At 40.5% G+C, this 12,472-nt stretch overlaps 1 protein-coding gene across 4 annotated transcripts in view; it reads left to right on the top strand.

Moving 5' to 3' along the window:
• Window positions 1-12,472, top strand: part of lrba (LPS-responsive vesicle trafficking, beach and anchor containing) — a 162,781-nt gene that overhangs the window by 68,471 nt on the left and 81,838 nt on the right. For all 4 annotated transcript variants that reach the window (XM_026303424.1, XM_026303427.1, XM_026303425.1 and 1 more), the window contains exon 36: window positions 8,656-8,822. In XM_026303424.1, coding sequence (XP_026159209.1) covers window positions 8,656-8,822 — 167 coding nt within the window. The remainder of the gene's footprint in view (window positions 1-8,655; window positions 8,823-12,472) is intronic.

A 12,472-nucleotide genomic window follows, 5' to 3' on the forward strand; every position in this document is an offset into this window, starting at 1 on the left:
CATTTCACAATGCAGATGTATATACAGATGTTTTATTTTTTTAATTAAGGCTTTAATTCAGCCTTTAGATGAATGAAGGAAGGATCATAGTACAACTTTATGTTCTGTACCATGAACAACCATACATAATGTCATATATTCTTCTGTGAGATCCACAGGCTTGCAATGTTCAGATAATAAAGTATATTTGTATTTTTAGGCACATCACACTAAGATTTCTTTGAGATAAATGTTAAATAGCTGGATATTTCTTTGCTCTGTCAGTGAATATATTTAATGGAAACAAAGAAGGGTTATCAGTCTGTGAGAGCATAAGGGATCTGATCCAGTGATTACTTGAAACTTGTCCATCAAATTTCAGGATCTGTCACAGCAAACTTACAGGATAAATGTTTACTTTTCAAACACTAGCCTGTACTAATCATGAACACACACACACACACACACACACACACACACACACACACACAAACCACACAGACTGACAAGCATAAACTAAAGTAGTCTGAGGCTGGAGATCACGCTTGGCACGTATCACTAACCAAACATTGTGTAGTGTTAATTTATCCCGGTGCCTCTCGGTGTAAAGGCATGCTTTCCCCTGAAACATAAGTTTCTCCCCCTCCTCTTCATACCATTTCTCAGCACAAATGTTGCCATTCACATGTAGCTGCTGGGCCAGCTCGATCCTGACCCTAGGGCATCCTTCGCTGCCCCTTTCCCAGTCCAACTCTGCTACACCCCCCTCCTCTGCTTTCTAGATCTCACCAAAATCATTTCCTGTCCTGCAGAGATCCTGTCCATTATACTCCCACTGGGGATGTATTTTGCCAGTGACAGGAATATGGCATCCTCCCCTCTCTTCCACCCCTCCCTTCTTTGCTTCTCAGGAACCTGCCAGTGCTAAAAGCTGCAGACAGACCTGAAAGGTGCTGGTCTGAAGGGCCTGTTTGTAAACCCACCATCTCCACCTCCAGCCCTCAGCCCTGACTTTGCAGTAAAATGTGATGCTTTTTTTAAGGTTCAAGGAAGGGTCTCTCTTACATTTGGGAAAAGTAAAATCCCTGAAGAGTGTTGAAAGCATATCAGTGGGGTGGGGGTACAACTCTTGCACATCAAAGTTTTTTTTCTGCGACTGCTATGTTTTGCTCTCTTCACTGTATTGGCTGCTTCCCTGAATGATTGGCATCCTGTTCTCTTGAGCCTTTGCTACTTACCCTGCTCCTTTATCAACACAGCTCTGGAATATGATTTTGTTCTGTGAGGTTTATATAATAGATCTTCTACTCTACTGCAGGCCTACTTTCTGAAAAGGTGCATAGCATTTGTGCTCTTCAAAAGGTGCATGTACAGTATGTCATGTTAGGCAATTGTCTTCATCTGACACAAGAGTAGCACAAGTAAAAACAGTTTGCAGTATGTTGCCTGGTTGGCAGAAAGACAGACTTGGCAGCTAGTCTGCACATGACAGCCTCAAATGATCCTACTCTGCCACTGCCTCTTGCTGTCACCGCTGGCCACATGCTCTCTCTTTAACCATGTCCCTATCCCTTTTCCATTTCTCAAACGCCCCCGCATTAGTTCCTGATTCCTAACCTGGCATGCAATGCTTTGGCTTACTGTTTTATGTAACAGACTGTCCAACCTCTCTAAATCTAATAGATGTTTTTGTATTTCTGTGTTTCTATTTCTTCTAACTCAGTACTTGGTAGAAAGGCTACTAGAATTAAAAACTTTATGCCCTTGTACCTGTTATTTCTAAAAAGACTTTCACAAAAGAATACGCTTTTAAACTGACAAAATTCAAGTACTGTTCTTACATACAGTAAGCCTGTAGTAAGCATACAGTCATGTGTGATGACTAGCATGCATAAAAGCATGTGTCTTTGATGTATGTTGTGTAAGAGAATACAAATGACAGGCCAAGGACAACCAAGCATCTGTTACTTGTTGTCTTCTGCCAGCTTTCCTTATTCCTGCTTATACAGTCTGTACTCTTATCTCTATTTTCAAGATATTTTGGGGATATTGTATATTAGCACCATACCTGCAGTTTATGTTTCCAAATTAACCAGCACTATCAGCTACATAAACTATTTCTCAATTTACTGCAAAAATACGTTTATTGCAAAGCTATAGCTTTCCATTAGTTGTATTTTCATGTTGTCATTTGAAACTTACTCTACCTTTGCAATCTTCCAGCCATAATCAGATACTCATCATAGCGTGTCCCAAACTATGTTTCACAATTGAATTCCACTCTTAAATGCAGTTGCTCCTCTGTGACCTCTGAGAAGAAGTAAACCCCAGATAAGTCTTGCTCTGATATTGCTGTATTGATTTTTGCCTCCATACAAGCTCTGTTTGAGCCTGCTGCAGCCAACGGTTTCATTTTGCACTGCCACAATAAAAATAACAGACCAATGAAACATCCCCCCTGAGGGCAGGGGTGGAGGGTTTTGAAATAATTTTTAGCTATGTACCACTTTTTAAAGCAATGTTCCTCTGTATTGTGTTACAGTGACAATATTGTTTGGTTATTGTTTTGTGAGAAATAGACCAAAATAGGTTAGGCCTGCAAAATGACTCATTTTACCTGTCATTGTGTTACACTGGAAGTGAACAGGTTTGCAAAAATCATCCAGCGCCAACAGCTAGAACCTGATCTGTTTCCTCCTTTGCTAATACTTTACTGAGAAGTTTTGTGTTAGTTAAACAGCAGCACCAAATCACAACCAAGGCACCAGAAAAGATAATAATTCAATACATAAAAACAAATTTACGTTTGTGTGTTGTCAGAGTTCATATCCTTGAGAAGGCAGTGATAGAGGGGCCTTTTGATTTAGATACCCGTTCACCTCAGAGACATAACATATGCTTTCTCTCTCTTGCTGTCTCTCTCTCTTTCTCACTCACACTCTCACTGGCTCTCTGTAGGACAGAATTGAGTTATCTTTGGCCCTGAGAGTAAGTTATTACTGTGCGCTTAGGGTGAAACAGAGATGAAGATAACTAGGGGGAAATCCAATTACCTTTTAGGGTTCTCTATCTAATAGGATCCTTAATGTGAAGGAGATCTGCAGATCGGATGCTGCTACCCAGCACAGCAAATGATAGACTCCGATATCTTCCAGAGAAGGAGGAAGGAGAAGGAGGCGGAGGAGGAGATAGAAAGACGGAGAGAGAAATCGAACTCCCTCTTTTTATGGGGCTGTTCATTAGGGATGAAATGTGGTGGGCTGAGGGGCACAAGGGCAGATAAGAAGGTCCTGATAGGTAGGAGCGAGCAAGACCCAAGTCATTTCTATCCTTTCTTATCCTTCCCTTCTGCTCAATCTTTCTCCTTTTTATACCCCCTTGATTCATCCTCTGCTGTTATATGGAGTAATCGAATTGACTGTCTGAGAGATCCTGTGAAAGCCAGACGATAGAGGCTAATTAGTGCTTGGCGTCATTGTCTTCCCTCTGCTGAGCTTGTAAAACGATCTGGTCCTTCTCCTGACGTTAATGACATTAACATCGAGCTGATGCTCATTATGTTCTATTATCATAGCACTGGTCTCTGGAAACTTGTGCATCACAGACCATCTTACAGGGCTGAGCATCACAGAGAGAGCCTGTGCAAGGATGTACTCTAATAGATTAGTTAGCTCAGCTCTTAAATATAACCAGTGGGCAGATCAGGTCACTGATTACATGAAAACCTGTTTAAGAGAATTACCTTTATTGTTATAACAGAAGCCGCCTGTTTAAATGACATTTTGTTTCCCTGTGTGTACGTCATGCATATGTGTAGAAATGACAATAAAGACAGACCTGAACCTGAACCTAAGCAAAGGTTATTCAAACATATACAATGGAGAGCCAGGGTACCACAACTCCCAGAGGCTATTTACACCACATCACTCCCAACAATTGGACTGATAGCTGCCACCAACTGTAGCTTGCAGTCATGTAGTTGTCGCAGCTGTAATGTAGTATGTCAGGAGGGCTGGATGCCTAGGTATCTCATTATTGGCAATTCTGCTGTCAAGAGTATGAGGAACACATCTGTATTTGTGTGTATGTTTGGGGAACTCACCAGAGTGAGAAATTTCAGATAGTGTTTAGATTAAAAAAAAAAAAAAAGGAAAAATCTGCAGGAATAAATAGCAGTAGATCTCTAAATGTGTAATATTGACTTTATTATCAAATGTTTGAAGGTTTTGATCTTACTTTCTGCCTGTTCCTGATTTATATTTTTGGTAGTTATGTTTTTTTACTGCACAACATGGACTGTTTCACTCAAGGCACCAGGTAATAGAAAGAGAGTGGAGTGGAGTAAAGAGAATGGTTGGGGAACAGTAGTCTCACTCCCACTACCTTGTCGGTGTAATGAAGTCCCCAGACACCTCCTCCAAAGCTCCTATCGTTATGTGTGACCAGATAACCACTGAAATATGAATTTATTCCACAGTTTCTCTTTGTTTCAGTCTGACAGAGTCCTCTTCACCAGCAGGGAAATGTGCTCTTGATTTGATTTCATTCATTTTGAACTACTAAACGTGGCTTAAAATTCAGAAGAGTTCAAGAGTTTAGTGTCAGCAGATCATACATGTCTGTGTGTTGTGTTGTTGTGGATATACATTTATATATTGTGGCTATACAAAAGTCTGCTTGCTGCTTTAATTTAATGTTGTTGATAGAGCCTTGTTTTCACAATGAGCCTGAGTTTGATGCTACCACCCTGTATTCATGATTGCAGGCAGCAACCAATACAGACATGTATTTTTCATCCACCCTTCATTTGACTATTTTTGTTTTCAGCAGACGACAGTTTAACACACAATTTTTCACATGGCATGACCTTGAAGCTGGGCTGGAGTCATTGTGTAAAGATGGCAACAACACAGACTGATGTAGCGAAAGGAAGGCGCGGTTTTACAAAGAGTCGAGGTTTCTGGGTGGAAGAGATGAAGAGGCTGCCAGCTGAGCATGGTGACCAGTCCATTAAAGATCAGCCACAGACAGTGTGAGGGGAGGAGCAGGGGAGGAGGAGAGAGGGGGAGAGATACTTTGATAAGTGTTGCGCCAGCGTTAACCTTGATGGCAGTGGGCTGATGCCAGCAGCAGGGATCTGTTTCAGCTGGATTAGATTATTTTTTTTTTCCTCTGGCGCTCGAACAGAAGGAAAAAAAAATCAATACTTGGGAGCACGGCATGACAGGGGCATCATTTCAGAATTGAAGTGGCTGTCAGGCATTGTCATTTGGTGACTTTTGTTCGCCATTGTACTTTTAAGCCCTCATTTTTCTCCCTCTCTTCTTTCTTTCACTCGTTTCTTCCCTAGCCCATTGTCTGAATTCCCCTGGTGACATTTTATGTTGCAATTTGAAAACTCAGGGGCAAGAGATCAAGTGCAAGAGAATCTCTTTGAAACCACTTTGTGGACTGGTTAAGCATCTACTTTTGTTTAGTGACCCCCATCCTCCTCTCTCATTTCAGCTTTTTGTCTCCTCAGACCTTCTTTGTGTTCCAGCAGGAATTTATTTGTAGTATATTTGCATTCTCTGATACCAGACAAGGACAAGTGTGATGTCTTGTGTTCGTCGGGACAGTTTTTTTTCCTGCACGTTTGTAAATGAAACCCTCTGGGAGTGCTTGTCGACGGATGTGAGAAATTGGAGAATCTCGCAGAGCGATAGCCCAGCCTTGGAGAGTGTGTAGCCCTGATGTGCCACCAATGTCAAGAGATTGCAAATCAAGTGCTTTAATAACATCTCTGCTGTTTTTGTTTCCTTCTCCTCTACTCTGACAGAATTTCGAGACCCTGCGTTTTTCCTTCGGCATGTTGAAAGCTCACTGTGGCATGGCAACATCACTAGACCTTTCTCTGTCACTCTAATTGATAAACATAGGGCTGATATCTTGTAATGAGCCTCCATTCTCTGGCCTATTATCCTGGTTAACCCTCCTAACCCACAGAAAGAGAGGAGGAGGGGAACCAAGGCATCATCTGACAACAACTACAGCATTTAGATAAGACTGACATTGGTACAGCACCACCACTATGAAACTATTCTCCTTGTTTCCTCTGCTTATTATTTGTAGAATGAGCATGGCAAGAAAGTATGAGCATGTGGCAATAATGAGCACAACAGTCATTTTTAGCAGCAGAAGGTGCGTGCGTGCGTGCGTGCGTGCGTGTGTGTGTGTGGGGTATATAGTAAAGGTATGGTTCAGTGATAAAACGTGTTATACTTTTTTTGTCTTGGTATGTTCACATTGCCATTTTCTACAATTATATGATTTTAGAAATGATTACTCTTCTTTCCACCCTGCATTCAGTTTTCTCCAAACTCCAACACACTTCCATATTTATTTATTTGAACTGTGAATGAATTGCGGGAGACACAAGTCAGTGTAATTGACTCGATTAATGCCAGCCATTATCATTTTGTCTTCACCAAGCTGTCTCCTCGAGCAGAGCAGAGCAGGCACCCACGCTGGCCGACCCTGTCAGCCGGGCCATGTAATGGAAGGTGCTGCCCATGATTACAGTGTCGCAAGTCATAACAGTCTTGCTGCCAGCAAGCTGTGCCCTGGTGGCTGTCTAGGTAGGAAGTTAGCAGAGCATAGTCTGCCGTCCCATTTCTTCAGCTGCACTTTTAATTTGGTTGAGCATGTCTTTTTTATGGATGTTTTCTTGTCAAAATATGCACCCAACTGCTTCAGTCCCTCCAAAGGAAGCATGTTTCTAATTGTAAATGGGAGCAGATACTTTTAATTCAGTATCTTCGACATTCCTTGAAAGGATTGAAAGGATATATTGTTTGAAAATGCTTGAAATAACTTGTCTTTTATTCTGTCAGTGGATCTGGATGTCAGTAAATGCAGGAAAATGCCAAGCAGTGAGATTTTATGTGCTTTTAACCTTCATAGTAACATAACATAATAAGTCCTTCATTATAACCCGGCATATTCTGTGACTTAACAGCAATGGAATGACCCCTGGAATTAACAGTGACTTGTCTTTTCCACTTACAAGCAAATCCAACTTTAGGTTTTAATGGCTATACTTATGTGTTCAGCCTTTTTGGATGTTATTTTAGGGGTAAGTCTCCGAATTTGGCCTCTTCTCCTGCAGCCGACATTGGCTTTGGATTTGAGAAAAGCCCGTTACAGCATGGAGGGTTTGGGTGTTTGGGCAGGCTCAGCACACAGGTGATGAAGTGTTTGTTTATGGTTATGAGTTTAAACCCAGCATTGCTAGTACTGTGGACTTTACATGTCTTAGACAGAGGCAGATGGATTTTTATAGGCCTGGTGCTTATATGAGTTTAAAGGATAAAAATCTATGCAAGTATTTATATTGTGAAAATTGATTTCTACAATCATGCACAAAATTTTGGGATGTGTTTCTTTATTGTCCCATATTAACATAGTTTTCTGTTTAGTCTAAACAGTCCGCTGTAATATGTTTGATTTTGGATATTGTCCTCTGAGTTGTTCCCTTTTGGCCAGCTTCCCTTCATGTCCTATTTCTGCTTGCCTTTACCTCAGGTTTTCAAGATTAATGGGCATGCAGCACACAGCAAAGCATTTGCTGGTTTAAAATCTGAAACATTTACCCAGTGATCCCTCTTGTGTACTCCCTTTACTTTGCTGTTTCCCAGGTCGTCATGCTGGAAGGTCAAGGCCCACTTTAATGCCACACAAAGAGACACAGATTGATAATTAAGGAGCAGCAGCCTGCAGAAAAGTACCTCTAATGTGATTTATACCTATAGATTTTCTGTCAGATATGAAATGTTGTTGTTCAAATTGAAGAGGAGGTCCCATTAAAAAGCGCTTTACTGGTAACTTTGGGAGAGCAGGTTGCATTTGTTCAGCCATGTATCTGGGTTATTACTTACTATACGACATTATAGAAGGACACCGATATACACATGAAGCAGGATTAATAATTGAATGTGTTTTCTTAATATTGCAGCTGTTTGCTTTTGTATCTGTACTCGGATCATGCTTGAATATATAATTGCACCATTAATAGCCTGACGTCTGTGTGGCTTTGTGTACTATACATAGCATGTTTTTAGCTCCTTATGCTCAACTTCAGTAAAAATATTACTTTTGATACCATTCTTTCAAAGTAAGCCATAAGTGCAACGTGGGTTTGGAATTGAAATTGGTTGTGAAAGAGATTGGAAATCAAAACACTATTTCAATTTCTAACTATATAGTTATTCTCAGAAGGTGTTTTACTTTTAGCATCGCTGCAGAGTTCAAAGGCCCATTCTGATAACAAATTCCGACAGAGAAAAATGTCCTCCCTGTGCATTGTGGGTATCGTGTGATTTGGTACGCCGGAGGGCATTAGTAAATACGTGTCCACTGTTATTAATCAACATGACATGAGGACAGAAATGACCCTGTGCTTTTCATTTGGTTCTACTTAGAGTTGAGATTCTGTATGTGAAAACAGCATGTGCCAGTGTCTGTATTGTTTCTTCGTATAGACCTATTTTGACCACATATGTTTGCTAGATATTCATACATTTATACGCTGTATAATTTGGGTTCTTGACACATTTGTGTATGTATTTGCAATATACACACACATGATATCTTGACTTGCAAAATGTATAATACATTTTTTTTTTCTTTCCTTCCTAGTCTAATTGTGCTCAGTACGCAGCAGAGAAACGAGATGAGGAGAAAATGTGTGACCACCTGATCCGAGCAGCAAAGTACCGCGACCATGTGACAGCAACACAGCTCATCCAGAAGATAGTCCACATCCTGACTGACAAACATGGTGCCTGGGGGAGCTCTTCCACAAGGTAAAACAAAAGCTGTGTCTAAAAACAAAACTTCAGCAGCAGATCGTCTTGTAAATTTTGTTGGAATTTATTGGGGAAAAACATTCTGTTGCGCTGCTTTTTCTTTCTCAGTAACTCTACCTCACACACATATACACGTAATACATTTTGCATTATTTATGTATTTAATCCATTCTTTATGCATGGCTTTTGTTTGCATATTTTAGTTTTATGAATTTCAACTACTTTAAAGAAATAGTGATTCTGTTAACTGAAATATCGTATAGAAAAAAGTAATCAAGATGGTGCAGCTGCTTTGTATCTTTATGAACTGTATTTATACAGTAGCATATCATTTTCTCAGCCTTGAAGATTATTCAAACCACTGTAATTGTTTTAATCTCATCATAATCTTTCTCATCCCACAATACTCATGACTTTGATTAAATTAGATTTGCAAAGGTGAAAATGTCAGCTGTGGGTTTAATGATGCATTGACTCGGGAGAGAGATGAAAGCCATTTAAACAGCTCTGTTTCCATTAAGAACAGAGGGAACCTTGTCCTCTGTGTTTGTTTCGCCAAATAGGCAGCAGAATCCAATGCAGCTATTCCCTAATGATGGCTGTTTGTGCAGGTAGTGTGTAATGATGAGCCAGAGAGACGGCCACTGGCTCATGCTTGTTAGGCTGAACCTACTCTCCAGAGACTCGTCTGGCGAGGGTTAGTTTGCTATTGGATCAGAAGTCTATATCGGGCTGCCTTTGTTTTCCTGGGCGTAATATTTGTCATACTTTTCTTTCCTTGATCCCATCTCCCTCCCTCTCCTCCTTCCATTTGTTTCTTTCTATTAGTCTCCATGTGTACTCACACAAGGCTATACTATTTACTATGGAGATTGTGTTCTACAAGCTCTGGCCTGAAAAGTCCCCCATTACCAGCTCTTTATGCCGTTGTGCTATTGATGGTTTTCCTAATGGCTGCCGATGGGCGCAGGGAGCCATTGGCACTGGGCCTTGGAGTGCAGCACTCTTTTAATAAATCACAATCAGTCCTGTGCCATTACATCAATATTTTTGGTCAATTACTGTGAAGGTCAGGTGGTGCAGCTTAGCACCAGAGCCTGTGGTATGCGGGCACACGAGAAACATCTGGTGCTGCAAAACCCAGAAAGAGAACAATTAAAAAAAAAAAAAAAAAAAAAAAAAAAGATGGCTACAGAAAAAAATGCATACCTGCAGGCATCCTAACAAAAGAGATGTTTTTTTCTCCTTATCCTACATATACACTGAACACGTGGTGCAGCAACATCCCTGCCTGAAAATAAGACTGGGAGGGGAACAACAGATACACACGGTGAAACCCACAACCTTTTTCCAGCTGTGAAAATGAAATCCAGGAGCACAAAGACAATGTGCAGCTATGATTACGACCTTTTGTTGCTTGGGTGTAAAATCCAAGCCTGCCTGCTCACATGCTATAAAAATGTATTCCCCAAAGTTTCCATTCAATAAAGACTCTGAAAATGAAAATATTATTTTCTCACAAGCTGATGGGAGTTGTTGTTTCCTCACGGCAGGCATCTAATATCTTCTGACATAGTGTGACCCGCCTGAATGCAATTTGTGTCTTAATATCCAGCTTACAGCAGCCCTAGCCTCTGGAGAAAAGAGGTGTTAGGTGATTTTCCCCTTTCTATTCCTGTGCCTCTTTTTTTTTTTCTTCATCTGTGGTTTCTCCCTCTACCTTCCCTTCTTTTCATCATGACACAATTTCTTTTTTCTTTTTTCCTAATTCCTTGTCCTTTGCTCTTTCTTGTTTCACTATATAGTTCAGTTGTATCACCATGTGTCCAGGGAGGATTCCTTCCACCAGACAAAGGCAGTATCCATCGTATTTGTGCCCTTGTCTGGCATCTAGTGTCAAGACATAGACAGATCCACAGCCAGACAGATAGGGCCACTACCTGTTCATCCATACAGTTCTGCCCATGTGTCTGGAGACTCAGGTGGACAACATCCCAACCTGCTGTCTTTTTAAGAGACAAAAAAAGTAAATGAGCAGCTAGCTAGGATGGCCCCAAATGAAACAACTGGCACATGACATTCCTCCTCAATGCATCTCCCTAGATTTTTTTTTTTTTTTTCTCTTTCATCTTGGTGCTTTGGTCCACTGAGCATCCAGACTGCTGCAGTGTTTATTTGGATCAGGAATCATCCTTCATGTGTATGACACCTAGACAAAGTTGACGGACATAGAGAGGAGATGAGGGCAGATGATGGAGAACGCCAACACAGAGTCTCTGGGGACATGCACTACTCTCCTCTTTTCCCCTCTCATACCTTGTCTTTATTGCATTCTAATAGGCTGACTAATGTACCATGGAAATTCACTCTGGATGCAGAAAGTGATAGAAGTAAACGGAAGGCGATTACTGCTTAAAAAGGGTTTGATGTGATGTACAAGCAGTGGGCACATTTCTTTAAATCCAGGTCTGTTGACCATTTTTTGATATAGCCTGTTTGAGGCAAATGGAAACATTACTCAGGATGCATAGGTTTAGGCATACTCCCTACTATCTGCTACTCTCTTACATTGTCTTTTCTTTTAAGGCCCTAACACCATCCTTTTTATTTCCAGTTTATTGTAACAATCCTCACCTAAAGCTAGTCTCGCAAAACACACACACAAACCACAAACACCAGCTCCTCTCCCTCTGCTCCTCCTCCCTCATATAAGCAGCTCATTTTCTGCAGCACCACTGCTCTAATGGACGCCCTTAGGCTAGAGGCTTCCCAGCCAAGGGACATCCATCTTTTGGCATGTCACACTCCTGCTCGGCAAAAAATCTTTGTGATGTGCACTCCAATTTTTCTTCAGTAAATCAAATCTTCCTTCCTTCAGAAAGACGAATGCGTTAGGGTTGGAGTGTTATAGAGAAAATCAATGCCAGCAAAATTGAAACAGTATGCCCCCGTATTGATCGGCCTTGTGAGATTGAAAACGAACAGCTTTGTAACTGTTCCGCTGGACAGTTAGCTGACCTGTAATGGACAAACTATTGATATTAGCATTACTATTTTATCTTGTGCTGTGTCATTTCACAGTTGCAATATAGAGGAAAATAAGCCAGAGCCGAACATTCACAGCTAGTCTCAAATAAGGCTTTTTCCTTCTTATCCAAAAATGAGCAGACAGCATCAAATGGTGTCTGCACGAAATGCTGCGAAGGCTTTTGTCTTCCTCTAGATTTGATTTATTTTTTAATAGATTCTTTTAATCTATTTAAAAAAAAAAATAGAAATGCAGTAAAGTGATATAGGTTGTGATTCATGAACAAAGTAAACACAGTACAGTAGTATTTTGCAGTACTTTTTTTTTCTTTCTTTGTATACCATGGCTAGTCTGTGCTGCTCATCTAGAGTGCAAAAAAATTATTATGTTTTTATACTTTATTCATAAAAAATGTCAGTAAAGTGTAAAAAACAAACAGGGCATCAGAGTCTGACAGAGCCCAGCATGTATAAGCTATTGACTTTTCCTTTGTATATAACAAAGAAAAGCAGCAAATTCTCACATTTAGGACTTGGAACTATTGGATGATTTAAATTTCAAATGTATTGTTAAAGTCTCTAAAAACCTGTTTTTAGTATTTTATAGTGACTTTCATTAT

This window comes from Mastacembelus armatus, chromosome 1 (genome assembly GCF_900324485.2).
Source record: "Mastacembelus armatus chromosome 1, fMasArm1.2, whole genome shotgun sequence".
Classification (NCBI taxonomy): domain Eukaryota; kingdom Metazoa; phylum Chordata; class Actinopteri; order Synbranchiformes; family Mastacembelidae; genus Mastacembelus; species Mastacembelus armatus.